Raw genomic sequence first — 24,786 nt, forward strand, 5'->3', positions numbered from 1 at the left:
CATGTGTCTTATAAATTTATGTCTGTGTTTGAGATTTATCAATATTGTTTTCTAAATTGGTATTTTCAAAATTGTTTCATTGATTCTATGTCTTTTACATGTTTCTCGTTTTGCTATTGCTCTTTTGTGTTTGTATTCAATTTCATCCTCTATTTTGTTTGTGCTTAACCATTTTTTAGAGGCCTTCCATTTTTCATCTATGATTTTCCTAATTTCTGGGTTCCAGTTACAAAGACCTTTTTTTTCTTTTCAATTGTTTTTCATTCCCAAGATTTCTTGGGCTGAACCTCCTAAAATGTTGCAGAGATGATTTCACTCTTCATTTTGGTGGATCATGGCATCTTTTTACCCTCAGATTAGTGGATGATTCCACTAATCTGAGGGTAGTTGCTGTAATTTTTTATTTATTTTTTGCTGATATAATTTTCTTTTATTGGGATCAGATAATGAACTAACTTTAAACCTAAATTCTCAGTTGACTAATGGGTACTGGTGCTTTATCCATCTTGGTGAGAACCGTATTGATGTCACACATAGATAATAATCTGATTAAATTTCAAAACCTCAGAAGACTCTATGTTCAAGAATGAATCTACCTATTTTGTTATTTACTATAATATAGTCTATAATAGATTTTGATCCTCTTGCTGACCATGTGAATTTATGGATGTATTTGTGTTTGAACATTATTCATTATTCTTAGATTATTGTAGATAGAGAAGTCGATTAATCTTTGGCCGTTTCTATTTTTTACTAACTCTCCAAAATGTCTCACATGATTTTGGATTTTCATATTGCCTACATGAGCATTTAAGTCACCCAGCAGTAATAACATGTTATTTTTGTTTATTTTGTCTGTTATATTTTGGAGTTGGTTAGAAATCTGAACTTTCCTCTTTTCTCCCCTCCTCTAGGGTACATAATCTGAAAACTGTGAGATATCTTCTATTAAGTTATAATCTGAGTTGTAATATTCTTTTGTTTGAGTATTTATAGTTATTGATATTGTCTTTAAGGAATTTATGAATCATGATTGATACTCCTGTTTAGGTTCTCTGGTCCTTTTGTACTCCACTATAGATACGTATGTAGTTAACAGTTTCTTTGGTTCTCTGGTTTTTCTTCTTCAATACTGCTTTTTTGATTTTCTTTTGATATAAAATTTCATCTATTTGGTTTTCTTTGTAAGATAAACTTCTCACATTCCAGGTAGCAAAATGAGTGATAATCTTTTTCCAATAGGTACTCAGTTGGTAAGAACTGCAAAACTACAATATAAGCAAAAATTGAACAGGAAGAACATGAGGAATTAAATAAGCTTGATATCAATAAAACAATAGGATTTGATAATATATCACCATGTGTCTTAAGAGAATATTCCAGGGAGTTGGCAGTAGCATTGGCATGGCTGCTTAATAAGAGTCTTAACAACACAGGTCCCATGGGAGTGGAAACAAGGTAAAATTGTTCCACTGCATAAAGATAGTGATAAGACTGTGGCTACAAATTATGGGCCAATCTGTATATCTGGAGTTGTGGTTAAAGTACTGGAAAAATTAGTGAGAACTAGAATATAAAAATGGGTTCATTAGAGCAGTATTCTCTGTGATTATAAGCATGGTTTGTTAAAGGAAAGTTATGTTTTACAAACATGCTTATGTACTATAACAAGGTGATGAGCATATGAAATGGTATACTTAGATTTTGCAAAAGCATTTTAGAGACTGCCACATGGCAAGCTGTTAAATGAATTGAAATGGATGGGATTGGATAACAGACTAGTGAGTTGGATCAGTGACTCAATGTCAGATAGGTATCAGAAAATTGTATATGAGGGTGCAGTAGCCTGAAAGAGGAAAGTCACTGGTGGTCTGCCACAGGGGTCTGTATTAGGGCCATTGCTGTTGTTCAACTTGTATATTAATGATACTGGGATGAGATATTCAACTGTTTGCAGATGGTGTAAAATTGGGGACATATAATAAGTCAACAATGAGTCAAGCAGATGTTGTGGACTTGCAGGACTTGAATAGTCTGTAGGAATGGACAGGTAAATGGAACTGTGTTCAGTGTCGCAAGGTGTAACATTTATTGCAAGGTTTTGAAATTTGGTAAGCAATGATGGGATCCAAAAGTGGAGAAACTTTGAAGGAAGCAGAAGAGATGAGAGATCTAGAAGTAGTGGTTGGCAAGAACCTGAAATTCAGGAGTCAGACTGCACAAGTTCTAAAGTCACTGGATTATGGCAATGATTCAGCAGACCTTGACATACAGAAATAAAGAGATTATGATTCCACTCCATAAGGCCTTGATGAAGGTTCATATAGATTATTGTACACAGATTTGGTCACCTAGCTTTATTGTGATGAGGATATGTTATAAAGAGTCCAGAGAAGATTTACAAAAGGTGGTAGCTGATCTTTGAAATTTGGAGCATGATGACAGATTGAGGGAATGTAATTTGCAAAACCTCATGAATAGGAGTAGGAGAGGGAATATGATCGAGATATATAAGTTGGTCATGGATTGTTACCAAGATAAAAATGGAAGATATTTTTCATAGAATGAGAGGAAGGGGTAAAAAGATGCCATCATTGGAAACTGTATAAGGAGGGTGTGAGCAATGGAGAATGAATAGTGGCTGGTGAATGAAATGTATTGGCTGAGTGTGTTCAGAATGCAGACACACTGAATGAGTTTAAGGCACGATTTGATAAGGTTTGTGTGTGTGATAGTGTGTACCCCCCTGCAGATGAGTTTCTGACTTCATGGAGGTCCGATGCTAATAATAATAATGATAAGCCAACACACTAATATGTAAGACATCTCCTATTTACAGCTACACAAAATATTGCTCTTCTTAATACTATTTGTGGCATAATATGGTACACTCCATTATGCCACAAATAATATTAAGAAGACCAATAGTTATAATTTGCAGGAAATTATTTGTATGTTTTCACATGTATTTTACCCTAAAGTAAGCAAACAAAAGTCATGCAGAAGCTTTAGTTTATGCTAGATAAAATATGGATGAAAACAAAAATATAGGTTCGTGCCAAATATAACAAAGCACATCTGTTTTAAAAATTTTCATTAAAAATTTAATTCTCAACATATATGTATCACTGAATATATTTAAACTTAATTACTCATCCAATCATTAGACAAAAATGAAATGAGTGGTTTCATTAATTTACATACCAAATTTAATTTTCATTCATGTTAAATATATATATATGTATCATCTGACATATCTCATGATAATTTGATAAAACAAAACCAATTATAAGGAGAAAGTCTACACATTCATCAAGAAACAAAAACAATTTATTGTTATAGTTGACTTTCACTATGGCACTGTTATAACATCACACACTATAACAAACTATTCTTGTAGTTCATATGAGTTCTCTATAGTGAGAGTCAACTTGTAATCTTTAATCTGCATTTATTATATGTCCTTAATAATTAATATTTAATTTTACAAACGATTTTTTACAAAATGAAGGAATCAGACATTGTCTCTTTACCAACCTGTTCCAGCAATAATTTTAACACCAGATTCTAATGCTAACTTTTTCAGTAGCAAGACATTTCTTTGCATTCCATGTACTGTATTTTCAACAATGGTTCCTCCTCCAATTTTTTTATAAAACTTCAGCTCTTCTAGAACAGCCTGATGAACACTAACGTCATTGAAAATGAGGTTCTCCAAGTAGCTGTACCTAATTTATAAAAAATAATAATAATAACAGTAACAATAATATTCTGAAGATATCACTCCAACTTATGATGCATTTTACTAAAATGTTAACTCTAACATGCTATCACTAGAATTTAATGGAATAATTTGCAATATGAGACTTAAGTGTCATATTGCAAATTATTCCATTAATTTATTGTTATTATTATTATTCCTGACACCTCCAAGGAGTCCGAAGACTCATCACAGGAGGACACCTACAACTGTCTCAACTGATACAACTGTCTCATCAATGCCATCTACTGCCCACCTCCACCACTACCACAACTGGTATTCTATGTCTGTAAATTGCATGTGTTCTGAAGGGCCGATTATTAATAACAACAATGAATAGGTCATAAAGTTGTCATTTACAGAGATATTCACTACTGTGAAGACTCAAAAAATAACTTAAAAAAAGCCTAAAATAAACAGATTCATTCCAGCTGAGTAAAGATAAAATTTAAAACATGCAAATAAACTAAATACCTCATCATCATCAAATTCCTGACATTTATCCTGACATCATGTAGTACTATCGTACAGAATACGATAGTACTACGTGAAAAATTTATATCATTACTAACTTCCTATCTACGAATGTAATGACATACTTTAATGAATGGAATCCACACAAAAATATGGAATTAATTAACCTTCTTACTGGCAAAATGGATCACAAATGCCATCCACTTACAATTCTTCAAGGATAAATGGTTTTCTGCCTTTCCAAGATAGCAGTTTTCTGTCTTCAATCATGCAATTATTTAACATCTTGCACCACTTTTAATCCCTTAATGGTAGCCATTAATGAAATAAATGTAAACACATGATCTTTGAGGCTACTATTTTATTTAAAGTAAATTATTTTACTTGGAATTTCCTATACTAGATATTGTCCTTCAGTATATTAACTTTTTTGTTATACATCATTATTTATTTTATTTGAATGAATTTCACTTTGAAAATATGTGTGGAAAACAAAACAACAACAAAAGAAAGTTAGTGCTGGGTTATGCTCATAATTAGGTTTGATGGAAATTCTAAGAGAAGTGCTCTCTATGGGTTCTGATAGCTAGCCTGAAGGTCTAAGCAGGGCTGTTGTAGCCCATTAAGACAATGCCTAAGGGTGGCAATTGTGAAGTGCAACAAACACCACAACTCTCAAAAATTAATAATCGGATTTACTTTATTATTTCTATTTCTTCGCCTACTCCCTATAAGGGAATAAAAGGCATTAGCAGATTTATTTTATTTATTTATTTATATTTCTTATTTTAAATATTTAAATTGGTTTAATAAAGAAGTCACTACAATATAGACACTCATGAACAAAATGATATTCAGATAGAAGTTTATTTATTTATTTATTTGCCAATTCAAATGACAATACGTTTATTCAGATGATTTATGCAAGTTTGTTGCATTATTTTGCTGTTTGTTATTATTTTATTATTATTATTATTTGGAGTCAACAGACTCATCATGGGAGGTTCATTCGACTGACAACATATTTATCATATAGAATCTTAAAATCCTTAACACTCCTTGCATTAACAACATATTCTGGTAATGCATTCCATTCACTGACAATTCTCCATGTAAAAAATCTATTCCTCACTACACTTTTACATAACTTCCAGGAATGACCTCTGGTTCTTCCCCCTCTCACCTTCTACTCTTTTTATAATCTCCTCTGGATTAATCTGATAAAATCCTCTCACTAACTTGTCTCTATCGTATCACCTCTCTTCCTCCTATCCACCAAACTCTGCAATCCATATTTCTTCAACCTTTCTCCATAGCCAGCATTCCAAAGTCCTGACAATGTATTAGTCACTTGCCTCTGGACCCTCTCCAATGTTGATACATCACATTAAAAACCAGCTGACCATATCTAAGTACAACAGCCTAAGTGTAGTCTGACCAGTGCCTTATACAGGCGACACAACCACTTCCTTATCATAGCAGCACCACGATATGCAGCCTTTGCAACACTAGCAATATGCCCTCTAAACTTCAGCCTACTGTCAACCATCACTCCCAAATCTCTAATCTCATCATGCAGTACAGTACCATCAATATAGTACACAGCCTTATATTTCTGCACTCCAAAATGCAACACCTTGCACTTATTAATATTAAAACTACAACCCCACTCTTTTGTCCAAGTAAAAAGTCGATTCAAATTCTCCTGAAAGGAATTAACATCAGCAGTGCTATTTATAATTCTTCCCAACTTTGCATCATCATCAGCAAATAACTGAAGATCCCCAGTTAATGCACATTTTATTGTGGTTAATTTTCAAAAAAGTATAATGTGTTGATATTCTTACTATGAAAACTATATTTCATGTTTCTAAATGTTAAAATAAATTGTGTCTAAACCATAATACAGGTTATTATTATTATTATCTTTCTTGAATTTCATGGAGTGACAAGACTCAGCATGGGAAGTCAACACAAAGTCTATCATACCACTCCTTAAACTCATCTACCATTTGCACTTCCACCACCCTCTCAAGCAATGCAGTCCATGCTCTCACCACTCTCCATGCAAAATGCTTACTTTTTACTCTTTTATCTACTACTTCCTTTTGCAACTTCCAGGGATAGTCCCTTGTCCTTGTTCTATCCCCTCATTCTGCCTTATGAAAAATCTTTCCAATGTTAATCTCATAATAACCCTTCAACAGCTTAAATGTCTCAATCTCAACGTTCAGAATCATTGAATCCCCATATATGTTACTCCAAACAAATGCATTCATTCTTCTCATACTGGCATCCCTGACTCTTTCTTCCAATCTCTGTCTCTCCTCTCTCTTTCTCTCTCTCCTTTCGCTGTCACTTTCCCTCCATCTTGTCTCTTTATCCCTTGCTTTATACTCTCTCAATTTTGTCCAATTGCCTCTCTTCCCTGTCTCTCCCATTATCTTGCTTTCTTCTTTCCCTTGCTCTCTTTCTCTCTCTCATGCCCTTCTCTCACACCTCTCATTCTCCCCACATTAGCCAATCTCTTCAGCCTTCTAATCTCTATGATCATCCTCCTCAACTCAATATTCCATCTCTTTTCTCAGTAGTTCTATTTCTCTCTCCACACATTCTGCTTTTCAACTGACATGCACACATACACACAATCATAGCTATCAGATAAACTATGTTCCTCTGCCACACTGCCCAAGTCAAATCCATATGTGCATCTTTCAATATTCTTCACCCTCTAATATGTTACTGGCATCCACAAATTAGTATTCACCCATTTCCAAACACTGTCTACACCGCTGCTGAATCCCGAGATCAAAATACTTATGTCTCCCAGTGCTTCTCACTGTCTACATTTTATGCATGCATACACATTCCCATTCATCACCTGCCAAATTTTTAAACCAGATGATGCATACATGCCACATGCATAACATGCTATGAAACCATAAACTATGCCACAATTAATGTAGTCTTTAAAATGGGGCAGGCTGGGTGGCAAACATGTAAGATCTAAGACCACAGTGATGAATATAATTGCAACTACATACAATACAGAGACGATAATTTTGTAATGAAACACCACAATCATAAAAAAAACATCAATTTCAATAATGTAAACTTTTTTTTGTATTAGCAACTAAATAAACAGAATAAAATCCTTTCTTCCTTCCTTACTTTTTTAATAGTTCACATCAACCAACTACATATGAGGGTGATCTGAAACGTTCTTGGCATAACATTGAAAAAACAAATTTATAATTTCAAAATTATTTTTATTTTTCAACATTATCTCCCTTAAAGACTAATATATTTATTCGAGCGATGCTCCTTCACCATTATCCCATACCTGTAGTGGTTCTCAGTAAGATCTGCAAAATACCTCTCTACAGTGCAATCACCTCTTGATTCGAAGAAAAACGCTGACTAGTGAGGAAGAGTTTTAGTTTTGGGAAGAGATAGAAGTCAGAGGGAGTCAAATCTGGGGAATCAGGTGGATGTTCCAACAATTCATAGTGCAGATCCCTTCACTTTCCCATTGCCAAAACACCTTTGTGGGCAGGTACATTGTCCTGATGAAAGATGATTTTTTCTTCTGCGGGTCTTTACTCGCAAAATTTTTCATCTAGTCTGGTTAAAAGATTGCAATAATATTCCCTGGTTTTACCCTTTTCGAGATAATTAATAAACAAAATGTCTTTGGCATCCCAAAAAGCCAAAGCCATGACCTTTCCTGCTGATGGAACTGACTTTGGCACTGAACAACCGGCTTGTGTCTACTGTTTTGACTGAGGTTTGGATTCTGGTGTGTAATGGTGAATCCAAGTCTCATCCATAGTAATAAATCGACACATAAAATTAGTTTTATTCTTGTTAAAATGCTCCAAGCACTGTTCAGAGATTTTCATGCGAGTGTGTTTTTGATTTGCTGTGAGCAAGCGCAGCACCCATCTTGTGCAAAGCTTTTTAATTTGCAATTCTTCATGCAAAGTATATCCTACACGTTTTGAAATGCCTACAGTCTCAGCAATTTCATGCACATTGACGCGCCAGTCATCTGATGCACTTGATCAATGATTTCTGGTGTTGTTACTTTTTGGACGTCCTTCACGTGGATCATCTTCAAGGCTGGTACGGCCACGTATAAACTTGCAGCCCATTTTTTAATTGTCGAAAATGAAGGAGAAGAGTGCCCATAAACTTTTATGAACTTCGAATGAATTTCTTTTGCCTTTAAAAATTTTATAAAGAATTTTATAACCACACGATACTCAATTTTATCCATTTCAAGGGATACAGACAACATTTTTGCTTCAGACAGCTGTATGAAACAAACTACTTGATAGAATGACTTGCAGTTTCACATGGATGCTTATGACAGATGTAAAAACTTAGGGAAAAAAATCTTGCCAATAGTGTTGCCATTTATGGATGAGGCTGAGAACTTTTCAGACCACCCTTGTATATCTTCAATTTTTTAACAAAATTCCTTGAATTTAGGGATGACATATACTCTAATGACTCTAATGATGTTCCTGGATCTAAAATTAATCTTTCCCAAATCTAACACAATTATATTTTGTTGAATAGGCTTTTTTCATAGAATGTTGGGAGAGGGAAGGAGAACAAGAAGTCATCCCTGGAAGCAGTGTAAGGAGGGTATGAGCAAAGGAATAAGATGGAGGTTTTTTTGATTACACCCTCCTTATACAGCTTTCAGGGATGCCTTCTTGTTCTCCTCCCCCTTTGGTGAATGATTGGAATGCATTGCCTGAGAATATGGTGTCTGCAGAAAATATGAATGTATTTAAGGCATGGTATGATGAGCTGTGTGTATGACAGAGAGGACCTCCTATGATGAGTCTTTGATGCCATAGAGATCTGGGGATGATGATGATGACGATGATAATAATAATATTTATTTAGATTTTTTTTTTTTTTAATCTGCTGTTTTTCCAAAAAATCTTGGAATCCAAAAAATGTCTTTTCCATCTGATTCTGTGCTAGGTATCCAAGTATCTAGGTATCCACCACAATAATGGTTAGCAAGACCTGAATGAACATAGTTGTGGTGGCAGATATATTTCTTGTGTTCTTCAAAGCAGATGTTAGTCCATAATATGACAAGATGCATGAAAGAAGAAATCTTGTACAAACCTGGAACAGAAAGGAGAAAGCGCTGATCCTTAGGAGAGAAAGATAATGGCAGTCATCCTCATATGACATTTGAAAGCAGTGCAGAGATTCTATTTCTTTCAAGTTATAGCAATGTTTTCTGAGGAGCCCTAGATATAGGGAATAGAAATAACACTAGTATAATCTATATGTTGAGAAGAAAGCCTGGTTGGAACAGAAGATGGTGACTTTATTAACAAAGGTTTTAATGATACCATATTGTTTGGTGAGGGTGGGGGATGATGGGAAGTTTGTGTATGTATATATATATATATATCCATCCATGTGGATAGATTTCAGTAAACTGAGAAAGAAAAAGTTCCATTAGTCATTACAGTGTATATAAAAGACAGACTATTGTCATTTTTATTTTTTATAGCGAGCTGAATTCTGTGGTGCTGGCTGTTGAGGTAGAGGAGGAAAAGAGTCTAATGTGTATGAGGTCATGTGACAAAATGAAAAACACATAATCAATGTTACTTAGCCAATTAGATTTGAGAACAGCAGTATCAAGAACATGTTTTTCAAAATACTCCATATAGAAATTGGCTAAAGGAAGCAAGAGAGGGAAGTGTCTATGGCTGTTTATATATGGTGTCCCTCCAAGTGAAGCATCTTGTATGGGTGGCAAAATTGAAGAAACAGACGATGTTGAGCAGTGAAGAGGGGTGGGAGACATTTTTAAATAAAATTAAAGAGTCAGAAAGTAGAATATTGGTGAATAAAAAAGTGATATCAAAACTAATGATGATATTATTATTATTATTATCATTTAAAACTAAATTTTGGATTAAATATTTGAACTGGGTGAAATTTTTTATAGAAGATGAAGTATGAAGGAAGTTAAAGATTTGGCCAACTGTTTAGCTATTTGGAGGATCAGTGTAGCATGTATTATAGGATAGAGAAAGGTTATTGTATTTATGAATTTTAGGTAAACTTAGAAGTCTCTTTTTTTTGTCTTTTTTAAAATTAGTGGAGTCATAATTTTGAGAGTGTAATGCTTCTCTGAGCAACACATTCAAATGTATTTACTATTGAATATAATCCTATTGAATGAAGACAACAATGCCTAAAAAACAAGACATACAATGCCAAAAATATTAACAAAATAGTTGTTCCTCTTATCACCTTATAATCCTCTTAACATACAGATTAGAGTGATGCTAGAATTATTCCCTATATTCAGAGCACCTCAGAAAAAGAACTTCAAAGTAATAAAATCTCTGCAATTCTTTCAACAATCTTCTGAAAGATCAACTCAAACAGAGTTACATGTTAGAATTTTGGGAGGGCTGAAAGATAAGTTGTAGAACATAATGAGCCATAACTGATTTATTTTTCTTAAATATTACTTTTTGAATGATTTTTTTGTTCTTTCTTGTAAATATTGTTTGCATGTCTGTATAGTTTTAAAAGCTATTATAACTAGGCTCTTTAATTCAGGTCTCCAGTTTAGATCTTTATTTTTATTTAAATATTTATTTTATTTAATTTAGGTCTTTAATTTAGAGTGGAAAGAGGGCAAAATAATTCCTTTGCATAAGAGAGGTTCTAAGAATGCAGTAACAAATTACAGACCAATCAGTAGCTAAGGAGTGGTGATAAAAAAAGTACTGTAAAAATTGTCAAAAACAGAAATCAGGAATGGGTGGATAGGATTATGATCAGTGGTGAGCTATGGAAATTTTAACAAAGGGCTCACATCAAGCAAAAAAAAAAAAAAGCTAATTTAGCCCTTATCAGTGGTGCACTCAGGATTTAATCTTGGAGGGGGCCGAGCACTCAAGATCTAATCTTGGGGGGGGAGAGTTGAATAGACGATTTGAGAATACACACTAAGCATCGCATACGACCAATGACTGAGCATGTATAATGATCACTAATTCATAAGTAGTATAGAAATAGAAGACACGACACAACATAAATAAAAAAAATGAATTTTAATTTGGAAAAGATTTTTGGAAAATTTTCTAGTGTTTTTTCCTTTTTTCCTGGGTGTGCCACTGGCCCTTATAATACTTATATTGCAACTTTGTAGAGCTTCCAACAGATATGATAATTCCTGTAGGATATCAATCATTAATGCTAGATCTTTTAAAAATTCCAAATTGAGAAGTCGGTTTAAAAAGCCCTCATATTAATCGTTTGATGCAAAATGCTTGCATAAAGCTGGATAATTTCTCCATACAGCAAGAGTCGTTCGTAAACTGCAAGCTGCCCATCATGGTCCAAACACATAGCCGATCTTTAAAATTTCGATACCAAGGCCTTTTGCAATCGTATTTAATTCTCGTTGATTTTTTGGTGATTGATGATAAACATATAATTTATCCATAAATATTTCAAAATTTATTTATTTTTTTAATGTTTTTTTTATCGAATCGTCTAATGCTAATTGTAAACAATGAGCTAGGTAATGCCAACTCACAATGTTGGGAAATCTTTGTAGAAGTTTGATTGCAACAGCTGATTTGTTTCCTAACATTACACTAGTTCCATCAGAACAAAATGCAATGATATGATTTTTTAAATAGTTATCAGAAAATCTGTATGAATTTGAAGTAGCAATTAGTAGCATGTATACATTCCGTGGTGTATTTTCTAGTTCTACAAGATTATTAAACAAGGGGTTCGCAAATTTGAGAAAAAATTAACAAAGGGCTCGCATGAGCCCCCACAAGCTCCTTATAGCTCACCACTGATTATGATACTTTATGAGGGGCAACATGGACATGGCTTTGTGAAGGGTCAGTTATACTTAGTAATTTACTAACTTTTTAAAATGGAGTGACATCTAAATTGGATAAGGGAAACAATACAAGATGATTCTGCTGGAATTTGCAAAAGCATTGACTGAATACCACATGCAACTCTATTACACAAATTAGGGATGGATATGACACTGGTTACATGGATAAAAGGGTAGTTGCTGGACAGATATCGAAAAGTGGTATATGGAGAAGCAGAATCCAGGAGAAAGCTGGTGACCAAGAGTGCACTGCAAGGTTCAATGCTAGGACCACTACTATTTAATTTGTGCAAAAACAAGATATAGGAAATAATCTGAAAGGAAATATTCAATTGTTTACTGATGATGCAAAATTAGGTACAGTAATAGCAAATTCAGGCAATGTGGAAAGCTTGCAGGATGATTTAAAAAAATAAGCTGTCAGTATGGGCAAAACAAAATGGGTATTGGTTTAATGTGGAGAAATGCAATGTTATGATTTTTAGGATAAATAGATTATAAAGCTGTGTACCACATTGATGGTACTGAACTCCAGAAAATAGATGAAGCTAGGGATATAGGGGGTGGTTTTGGCAGATAGAGAGTTGAAATTTAGAGGATATATTGCTAAGGTTGCTAAAATAGCTCATAAGATTACATGGCTATTGAAGAACACACTAACAACTAGAGATAAGGAAGTTGTTATCCCTCTTTATAAGGCCTTGATACATCCACATCTAGATTACTGTGCTCAGGTCTGGTCTCCTGGGTTTCTTGGGATGAGGAAGTGGTGGAGAGGATTCAGAGGTAAGCAACCAAGGTGGTGAGCATTCTGTGTAATATTTCCTATGAGGATAGATTGAAAGTGTGTGTGGACTGCAGAAGTTGGTTGATAGGCAAAAAAAAAGAGGGGATATGATAGAAACATTTAAGCTACTTAAAGAGTTTTATTGGACTGATGTAGGCGAAATGCTTCAGCACGTAGCTAGAGCGGGCAGAACAAGGGGTCAACCCTGAGGTTAGGTAAAAGTGTCGTTAGTACGGATGTAAGGACTAGATATTTAACTTGAAGAGTTATGAATGAATGAATGATTGGGTTACCAGGGTCGGTTGTTAGCACTTTGTCTGTTAATGGGATCAAGGAGAGGTATGATAGATTGTGTGGATAAATTGGGTTTCCCATGATGAGTTTTCAGAGTCCATGGAGGTGCCTGTACAATAATAATAATATTTTTGTTATAAGTGTACTATATTGTATGTTATAGCAGTGATGTAGAACAAAGGTAGATGACTTCAATATGCTCCAAATGAATCAAAGTGTTGGATTCTGATTATGTAGAAATTAGAATAAATGTTATTTGATTCAGAATCCAAAATGATTTTCCGTCACAAGAACTATATTTGTAAATATTATTTAATGTAAATAACATAAATTATAATTGATATCGTATAACTGCCTTAATTATATCAAGTTTTTAATTATTTAATCAAAAGAAAGTGTTAATGATAAAGAGGTTCTGTATTAAATATTATTAAGCTATTTTATTTATTGTTATGTCAATATTCTAAGAACTTATATTTGTAATTTAGCTACGCATTTATTGAAAAGCAAATATTCTAATTATTCCTGTTTTGTGAAAGCTTAATGTTATGTAATAACTCAATGTAGTTGTATAGCCTAATGTAACATTCGCAAGAATGTTTACGTTTATCGGTTGTCATAGAGACGCGTGAAATAAATGAGCGCGAGTGGGGGAGAGCGTGGGCTAAATAAGAAGAGAAAATATATACGTAGTAGGGGAGTCGGAACGGAATTTTGGAACTAAAAGGTAGCAAGGAGATAAACTAGAGAAGTAGAAGTAAATAAAAGGTTCTTAAGGGTAGGAGTTGAGTGGATATTTTTTTATAAGTGAGCAAGGACGAAACGAGCTTTATAGTTAGCTGAAAGTATAATCAGCAGTAATAATGAAAAGGAAATTAATACTACAATCGGATAAAATAAAAAGCTGGATGTTTAAGGAAGAATTCTGAATGAACCCGGCCATTCTAGAATTGTGGCTTATTTCCGATTTGCCCTAAAAAGAACCTCAAGGTGTTTAATTAGTTTATGAGTGGTAACGACGATAGTTGAAGTACCCTGTAATTGAAGTCTAGAATTCTGAAGTGCATTTGATAGTGCTTTAAGTATAACCGAGGATAAGTCTTGTAGATGTGTTTTTATTAAGTAAGATAAATAAGTTCCAAAGGTTTGCTCACAACATAATTGATGTATTAGGAACTATTTCCGGTAAAGTTTATCATAGTGTATTATTTCTATGCTTGAAGAATTGTGTGTTAATTACGGTATGCTTAACGCTACTTTAACTGTGGAAACTCTTTGTGAATGAGAGTTGGAGATAAGAATTGTTTGAAAGATATTTTCAGCTATTAGTGCTTGTAATATTTTGAACTTATAGCATGACTGAGAATTGTGTGAAAACTGACTAGATTGGATATTCCATTATATTAATTTAAGTGTAGAAACTTTGTAACCCAGAAGCTGAGAAAGTACATGTGAAGACTTTGAAGATTGTGCTATTGAGATTATCTAAACAATGTTTGACTTGTTTCTAGTATACAGAAATTAGAAGTAAAATTTATGTATGTGTTATATGACCTATATTAAATGTTTCATTGGTTAATCTAACTATTGTATTTGCCTGAATTTCTTATTACTGCACCGTTCACAAAAATTCGAATCTAGCGGGAATCGCAGAAGGAAAATAAATACTTCGGCCTGATTGAATGAAAGGACTGCTAACTAACTTTGAATTGATCGTACTGTTTCATATAGACTTATCTAAGGATAGAGTGGCGCAGTATAATAGAAATTTCTCTACCCTTAGATCAGTGATCAATTTACAATTAGTTTTCCTTTATTTTATGAAAGTGACTTTTAACAAGATGGCGGATTTGAACATCAAGAGAACAACGTCACGACAAAAGTTACAAAGCAGCAGTTGGGAAGTAATTTGATTTGTTGCAATTATTATTATTATTATTCAGGCCTCCATGGAGTCAAAAGATTCATCGTGGGAGGTCCCTCCTAAGAAACACAAAATGTATCAAGACTCATCGAGGGGAGGTCCCCACCTAAGAAACACAAAGTCTATCATAGCACTCCTTAAACTCATTGACCATTCTCGCTCGCACCACTCCATCAGGCAATGCATTCCATGGTTCAACCACCCTACATGCAAAGAAACCACTCCTCATCCTCTTGCTCACAGTTTCCTTTCGTAACTTCCAGGGATAGCCTCTTGTCATCACTCCTTCCTGCTGTTCAACCAAGTGAAAGAACTCACCAGTGTCAACCCTGTAACCACTTCTCAACAGTTTAAAAGTCTCAATCATATCACCTCTCCTTCTTCTATCCACCAAACTCTGCAGTCCACATTCCCTGAGCCGATCCTCATAACTATCATTGTACAGTACTGAAACCATCTTTGTTATCCGCCTTTGTACCCTTTCCACAGCTAATTTATCCCTTTCAAATCCTGGGGACCAGATCTGAGAACAATCGTCTAAGTGTGGTCTGATCAGAGTCTTATACAACGGAATGATGATAACCATTTTATCTCTGCAGGTCAGTGTCCTTCTCATTATTGCAGCAATCCTCTGCGTTACCTACGTTACCTTTGCAATATGTCCTCTAAATTTCCCTGTCATTCCTAAACATCCCCTAGATGTCCCCTATCATTGTACAGTCCTGAAACCATCTTTGTTATCTGCCTTTGTACCCTTTCCACAGTTAATTTATCCCTTTCAAATCCTGGGGACCAGATCTGAGAACAATCGTCTAAGTGTGGTCTGATCAGAGTCTTATACAACGGAATGATGATAACCATTTTATCTCTGCAGGTCACTGTCCTTCTCATTATTGCAGCAATCTTCTGCGTTGCCTTCACTACCTTTGCAATATGTCCATTAAATTTCAGGTTTCTATCAATCATCAAACCCAGATCTTGTCTTTTCTACTTCCTCCAGTTTAACTACTCTCATAGAGTATGCAGCATCCCATCGATGTGTACCAAACCTCAAGACCTTATATTTTGCTGCATTAAACTGATACCCCCATTCATTTACCCATCTATCTAGCTTATTCAAATCCTCTTGCTGGGCTACCACATCTGCACTATTACTAATAATCCTTCCAGCTTCACATCATCTGCAAACAACTGAATATCCCCTTGCAATCCACTGACAATGTCATTGATATAAAGGTTAAACAATATAGGTCCCAGTACTGAGCCCTGTGGAACCCAACTTATAACCTTCTGCCTCTTTAATATTGCTCCTCCATACACAACTCTCTGATACCTATCAGACAGCCAATCCTGAATCCAGTTGACATCCAGACCCATGTGCTGCAACTTGAATATCAGCTTATCATGTGGCACCCTGTCAAATGCCTTTGCTAAGTCTAGGAAAATGGCAGTATATGCCTTTCCCTCATCTAATGCTCTTGTAACTTTATTATAAAAGGCTAGCATATTGCTAAAACAAGAGTGCCCCTTCACAAATCCATGTCGACTCTCACAGATAACATTATCCTCATCTGCCCAATGCTGTATACGGTCCTTCACTACTTTCTCCAAGATCTTACTAACTACTGATAACACACAAACTGGCCTATAATTAGACACTTCCAGTCTACTACCGCCCTTATGCAATGGCACTATCTTACCTTCCTTCCATTCCATGGGCACCTTTCCCACAGCCAGACTTGCATTGAAAATCCAGGTCAAGGGCACTGTCAGTTCCCTAGCACATTCTCTCAAAACTCGTGGTGAAATAACATCCAGTCCCACAGCTTTACTGACATCCAGAGTACTCAGTATTTGAAACACACTCTCCTCCTGTACCTCTAAACCTTCAACCTGCCCAATCCCTCTAGCATTAAAACTGACTCCTCCAGGATGAAATACTCCAATAAAGTGTTCATTGAACAATTCCACTATGTCCTCTACATCAGTCACTCTATTCCCATTTTTATCCCACAATATCATTCTTCCATAGTCATTTCTCCTCCTACTGGCCACATATCTAAAAAATTCCCTAGGATTTTCTTTGGATCTTAGGGCCAATCTCCTCTCATATTCCAGTTTCTTCTTCCTTACCATACTAGTCACTCTTCTGGCCTGTGTCTGATACTCTTCATGCATCTTCTCTTCACCTGTCTCCTTATATCTCTTTCATAGCCTCTTTTTTGCATGCAATTCCTATTTAATATTGTTTGTCATCCACTTTACTCCAAATTGTGTCCTCTGGTTCACTCGTGGTATACAACTTACCATTGCTGTTAACAAATATTTTTTCACAATTTCCCAAGCACTAATGATATCCCGGCCTTCCAATTCCTCCCTCCATGAAACTTCCCCATGTTGACATCTTAGACTATTATAATTGCCTGCCTTATAATTCCACATACGTTTCTGTCTCTTTGATACTCCTGCATGTCTATTCATTTTCCAAGTCAAAACCATATGGTCACTCTCTCCAACTGATGGGAGAGATGTCATCTCAGTTATTATCAACTCTTCTGATGCTATAACCAAATCCAAAACTTCTGAACCTCTTGTTCCCTCTGTTACATGTTACCTAAAACATTTGTCCCTCAAGAATTCTAGAAATTCCATTGCCCTATTGCTACATGCATCTTCCTCTTCCCAATTTATACTACTGTAGTTAAAATCTCCCATAACAATTATTCTTCTTGCACTTGCCAAACTCAACTGTCTAACCATTTCCTGGTCCCCACCCTCTGTGCTCCTGGGTCTGTAGCAACACCCCAACACCCCAGAACAAAGGCAGATGATTTCAATATGCTCCAAATGAATCAAAAGTTACAAAGCAGCAGTTGAGAAGTAATTTGATTTGTTGCAATTATTATTATTATTATTATTATTATAATTAAAGGATGTCGCCATCTTTACAGCTGTCCAAAGGAAGAAAGGTGAGTCATGAAGTGCAACAAGTGCCTGAAGGAATTACCGTCTGACGGATGTCATATAACCTGCAGGAAATGCCATAGGAATCTTCACTTTACATGTTCCGGACTTTCAGAAACAACATGGTAACACAAACCCAATGTCAAAAGAAGAATGGAAGTGCCTAAACTGTAGAGAGAACAAAGAAATGCCGCCACCCACGACACAACTGATTACACCGGAGGCAGAATCGGACGATGAACTGAACAGACAACAAAACACCGGTGAGTCTTATAATTTGAGTTCCATAAATTTATTACTAGAAAAAGGTTTAGAAAATATAAAAGCCAGCTTGGTAGAGCTTGTCCAAGAACTATTTGATAAACAGAATAAAAAAATAACAAAAAAAATTAGCGAATATGAAGAGTTTGTTAAATTTAATAATTCAAAGGTCGAAGAAGTCTTACAAACGGTAAAAGACATTAAAACCAGCATTAACGCATTAATTGACAGGCAGCACAAATTGATAAAAGACACATCAGAACTCCGTCAAGAATTTAATTCCCTGAAACTACAATATGAAGTTTTAAACCAACAACAACAACATAAAGAAGACCTTGTCATAAACGGTCTTCCAGAAACTAAATCCACAGAAAATCTCAGAGACGTAGTTTTAAAGTTAGGCCATGCAATTGACATCCCCCTAGAGCATAATGATATTCAGACCATAAATCGATTTCCCAGGAAGAACAAAAAACAAGGCTCGCCACGACCCGCACCAGTCATAGTTCGTCTGATAAGCAAGGCTACAAGAGACAATCTCATAAAGGCCAGCAAACTAAAAAAACCATTAATCACGGATTTAAATGCATCGCAAGACAATACGCCAATCTTTCTGAGTATTTAACACCTTTCAATCAGAATCTTTTGAACCAAGCAAGAAAAGAAAAAAACAGAAAAAAATTATCAATTTTTATGGATCAAAGACGGCAAAATATTCTTGAGAAAGTCACAGACTTCAAATTCTATACAAATAAAAAGCTCGGAAGATATAGACAGGTTGCCAAAGTGAAACAAAAGACTCCAACTTAGTTCAATAAGAAGATCTCAACACAACAAAAATGAATGTGAACCATCAGATAGATGTAATTACACCAGAATACATCAGTAATTGTACTTTCGAATCGTTTGATGCATGGAAACAACACACAGTACAAGCGAGAGGTCTCTCAATCTTGCATATTAACATCAGAAGCATCTGAAAACATTGGTTATTGTTACAGGCTTATCTGAGGAATTACGCTGATATTATTGATATATTGATTCTTACAGAAGTATCAATAACTAATGACGAAGCGACTGCTTTCCAAATTCCAGGCTACCGACAACATAGATCATGCCGCCAAACAAAAAGAGGGGGTGGAATATTAATCAAACAAAAATTAATAGCAAAAGAAATGGCCTATCGGTTTGAGCATGCTGAAACCCTTTGCCTCGAAAACACTAATACCACCAATAGACAGCATCCCATAATACTAAATGCTATTTACAGGCCACCAAACCTAAACATGATAAAATTCTTGCACAAACTCAATTGCTGGCTTTCAAGCCAAGAAATATGCTCAACCAAATACCTAATGATAATTGGCGACATAAACATAAATATTGCAAACAAAAACCAGAACAACACTGTACAATACCTAGACACGCTATCCACGTATAATCTAATACCAACAATAAGATCATGTACTAGAGAAGAAATATTTGGAAATACTATCACTGCCTCCTGTCTAGATCATATAAACGTCCGAGCACCACCAAACAGTTACACTGCATCAGTCATAAAGTGCAAAGTAGCAGACCATTACTTCACCACTCTAAACCTGCACACCAAGATATCCATGCAGTGTCCCACAGAAGAAAAGCCACAGAAAACAATAATAGACGAAGAAATAATCAATCATGAAATAAGAAAAACAGACTGCGAACACCTGGCATCAGATTCAGCAGATATCTTATACAACAACATTAAACTCACACTGGAGGAAATATATAGGAAAGCTACAAAGAAAGTCAGAATTCGTTCAAAAACAACACAAAATGCTTCGATAACACAAAACTTAATCCTAGAAATACACAGAAAGAATTAAAGCAATATCCAAATAACACAGCTTTAAAAACTGAATATAAGATAACAAGGAATCGCCTTACAACACAAATCAGAAATGCAAAAAGAAGCTACTACAGAGACAAACTAACCTCTGCACAAAACAACATGAAACAAACCTGGCATCTGATCAATGAGATGCTAGATTTTGTTCCCAACACCACTGCCTTCGAAACCATAAAACACAGCTTCATGAAAGACGCAAAACCTATCCAACAACTAGCAAATGACTTTAACCAATACTTTACAGACTCCATCCAAGAACTGCACAAAAATATTCTCCCAATCACAAAACGAGGACCTCCACTTGGACCACAATCAAAACAGACATCATGGTTCCCAACCATAAAAGAAGCAGAACTTCTTTCTGCAATACATCAAATCAAACCAAACAAAGGCCCAGGAATTGATGGTATCAGAATCGATGGTACCTTCAAAATAGAAAGCATATCACATGTATCGGGTCAAAACCGAAGCAGAGAGCTATCAGACCTAAAGATATAAAGCAACATGCAATAGTTTAATTAGTTTAATTCCTATCCTACTAAAATTAATAAAAAAAAATATTTAAAACAGGACAGATACCAAGTATGCTAAAGACTGCCATAATCACACCCATATACAAACATGGAAAAAGAAATTTAATCAGCAATTACAGACCCATAGGAACATTACCAATTATCAATCAAATTATGGAGCTGATCATACTGAAGAAACTCACAGCATACACTGAGATCTTTCATATTATCCCCAAAACACAATATGGTTTTCAGAAAAATAAGGAAACAACATCTCTCTTGGAAGACTATACAGTAATAAATACCGCCTTAAACAAAAACAAAATTGCCATGGTAGTCTTTATTGATCTGACTAAAGCATTCGATACACTTACACATCAAACCTTGTTAGAAAAGCTGAGGCATGTTGGAATAGACGGGCCTCTTCACAGGTGGTTTACAAACTACCTTCAAAATAGAAAGCATATCACACGTATCGGGTCAAACCGAAGCAGAGAGCTACCAGTAACCTGTGGAGTACCACAGGGAGCTGTACTCTCCCCAACTCTATTCAACATTTACATGCACAATATTAATCAGCTACCACTCAAAGGTAAGATATTTCAGTATGCAGACATTACAGCAATAATATCCATCCATAATAATGTAAGCATAGCCCAAACAAATATGCAACATGACATAAATCTCATCATAGACTGGCTCACGAAAAACTCCATACACCTAAACTCAGAAAAGACAAAATTAATGATATTCAGAAATCCACTGACTCGACCAGTGGATAACAAATATATAACCATCCAATATCCACTTTCCAACATAAAAAACACACACAGAACAGCAAAACCACTACAATCACTCATGTTGAAACAATACGATACCTTGGAATTTACTTCGATGCAGATATGAACTGGAATAGCCACATAAACCATTTACACAACAAACTCCGAACAATAAGTGGCAAACTCTACAGGTTAAAAGACATAGTTCCCATACACCTAAAAACACTAATATACAAAGCACTATGCCAAAATATACTAAGATACGCTATAACAACGAATGATTTCTGTGCACCCTACAAATTAAATAGATTAATGTCACTACAGTACAAAATGATAAAACTGATCTTTTGGGAACAAAGAGAAAATAATGACCTTATATACATTGCAATGTCAGAACACAAAATACTGACATCAAAACATTTATGTCACTATGCAGCTTTGCTAAGACATTATTTCGATGCCAACTAAGGACAGTCAGAAATACATACTGTATAACAAGACCTCAGACTACAAATTATATCACATATAAATACAATAATCACTACGGAAAGGCCACACGAAACTTCTACATCCAGACATGATAAACAAATTACCTTTTGAATACAGAAATCTTACAAACTACAATAGCCTGAAAAGAGCTCTAAGGACATACTATGAACAAGAAACACATACCCAAAATACCATACAAACTTAATGAAACACAATATATTCGTTAGGCTTCCAGTTCAGTGATGCATCAATACATTCCAAGTTATTGTGTGTGTGTGTGTGTGTGTGTGTGTGTGTGTGTGTGTGTGTGTGTGTGTGTGTGTGTGTGAGTGAGTGAGTGAGTGAGTGAGTGAGTGAGTGAGTGAGAGAGAGCACGCACGTGAATTTCTCAATCATAGATTTCGTAGCTTCCTAACACAGCAAAAAAAAAAAAAAAACAATAAATAATAACCAACTGGTGTCATTCTCAGATAAGCTTACATATAAGCTTCGAGGATGAAAGCAGAGAAATTAGTTCTCATCCAAGATGTATCATATGTAACCAAGTGCATGTAATGTACGTATCACATGTAAACCAAAGTATTTAATGTGTGTATTATATGTAAACAAATGTATGTAAAGTAAGTATCATATGTAAACAAATGTAAGTAATGTATCATATGTAATCAAATATATGTAATGTATGTAATAACTGTAACAAAAGTATGCAATATAGAGTGATTATATCCATTGATATTGTATATATATACAGTGTAAAATTGCAAAGAAACATCTGTAATAATCATCATTATGAATATTATAATAATATATGTTGTAAACAGTTATTGTTATTATTATTATTTAAAAAAAAAAAAACTTGAAGTACGAGAAAGTATTTGTTATGCATAATTGTCTTCATATAATGTATGTAATTTATCTGAGAAATAATAAAAAATAAAAAATAAATAAAAAATTATTATTCAGGCCTCCATGGAGTCAAAAGACTCATCATTATATATGTGGATAAGTCAATAAAGTTATTAATGTTGTATGCTTATGCTTGTGAACTTAGTCACCCGACAATCATTTGTTAGTAGCCAACTCTTATAATTAGAGTTTACTATAATTCTAATACAATACAGTGAGAGACTTCAAACAGAGTGCAATAATCTCTTTACCAAAGAAAGCTAATACTACAGATTATAAACATTATTGTACAATTAACCTCTTGTCACATGTTTCAAAAATCCTTCTCAAAATAATACAAAACAGAATAAGAAATGAAATAGAGGAAAATCTAAGTGGAATTTGGATTTAGGAAAAAACCTGAGACAAGAGATGCAAATCTTGCCTTAAAACAAATCATAAAAAATCATATATCACAAATCAGATATATTGCTTTTGCAGATTTGGAGAAGGCATTTGACCAAGTAAACTGGATAAAATTATTCATATGGAAAGAGCTAACATAGACCGTCAGGCAAGGCTTCTCCTTATTACCATTTCTTTTTAACTTACATACTGAAGAAGCTATAAATGAAATAAAAGTGGGAACAGTGTCTAATATACACATCAATGATCACAGCATAGCCTGAATTACATTTGCAGATGATATTGCAGTAACTCCTGATTCAGAAAAATAACTTGAAAATGTTTTGGAGGTTATGGAGAGAATTTTTAAAAAATATAATATCATTATAAATAAATAAAATGAAAGTCCTACTCACAAGTAGAAACCCACCAGTCTCTTCTATGATCTCACAGAACCAAAATTTCATCCTTCCATCCTCGTACATAAAGAATTGAAACAACAATATAATTTCATGTCTACTGCAATTTATGATCTCTAGAAAAGTAAGAGGATTTTTTTTTCCTGCAGTAAGAAATTCGAGTTGTGAAATAAAAAAATCAGTCAGAGACAAGTTTCAAGTTTTAGATATTTTAGAAGTGTGATAATTGATGATGACAGGAATGAAAGAGACATAGGATATAGAATTTTAATGGTAAGAAAGCTTTAACAAAGATGAGATATTTATTCTCTTTCTACATATATTTGGAACTATGAAATATTTACAAATGCATATGTTTGGAGTATTGCTCTTTATGCCAGTGAAACATGGATCTTGTTAACACAAGACATTAGAAGAATAAAAGCATTTGAGTTATGGTGTTAGCGAAGAGCAATGAAAATTAAATGGACAGAAAAATGACCATCAGGGAAGTACTTCAATAAATAAAAGAAGATAGAAACATTATTACGATAGTAGAGAAAAGAAGAGGAAAATGGATAATATATCTCCTGAGGCACAGCAATTTTATGACAATATTTTTTTTTTTTAAGGAAAGGTGTGAGACAGCATAGAAGACCAAGACAAAAGTTTCTGAGACAAAGTGATTAAGATATCAGGATGCCACAGTTTCCTTCAAATGAAAAGAATGCCAATGGATATCAGTGACAGCATCAAATGCATTCTTTTCCATTACTTCGAAGACAAAAAAAAGTCCTTTATATACACAGTCTTGCCATAAATACTGTTACAACTTTCACACAGTCCAGTAGTACCCACAGAATTCCACAAGTCTAGTTCCAACATTCACGTGGTTATCGGTAGTGAGAGAAAGAGACAGTTGTCTAGCTGTGTGGATTAACAAGTAGTGGGGAAATTATGAGAACTGTGCAGCACTTCTCAAAGTTGGAATGCAGCCATCTGTTATTTTCAACATGCTAAAAACACTCGAATCAGTAGTATA

General features: G+C 34.6%; 1 protein-coding gene across 2 annotated transcripts in view; it reads right to left on the reverse strand.

The window, feature by feature from the left end:
* The window catches only part of LOC150107380 (N-acetyltaurine hydrolase), a 122,104-nt gene that overhangs the window by 66,604 nt on the left and 30,714 nt on the right, over positions 1-24,786 (reverse strand). For both annotated transcript variants that reach the window (XM_090391242.1, XM_090391243.1), the window contains exon 3: positions 3,538-3,728. In XM_090391242.1, coding sequence (XP_090247368.1) covers positions 3,538-3,728 — 191 coding nt within the window. The remainder of the gene's footprint in view (positions 1-3,537; positions 3,729-24,786) is intronic.

The sequence above is a fragment of the Typopeltis vanoorti genome, chromosome 4, assembly GCF_054136105.1.
Source record: "Typopeltis vanoorti isolate ZY-2024b chromosome 4, IOZ_Tvanoo_1.0, whole genome shotgun sequence".
Taxonomy (NCBI): domain Eukaryota; kingdom Metazoa; phylum Arthropoda; class Arachnida; order Uropygi; family Thelyphonidae; genus Typopeltis; species Typopeltis vanoorti.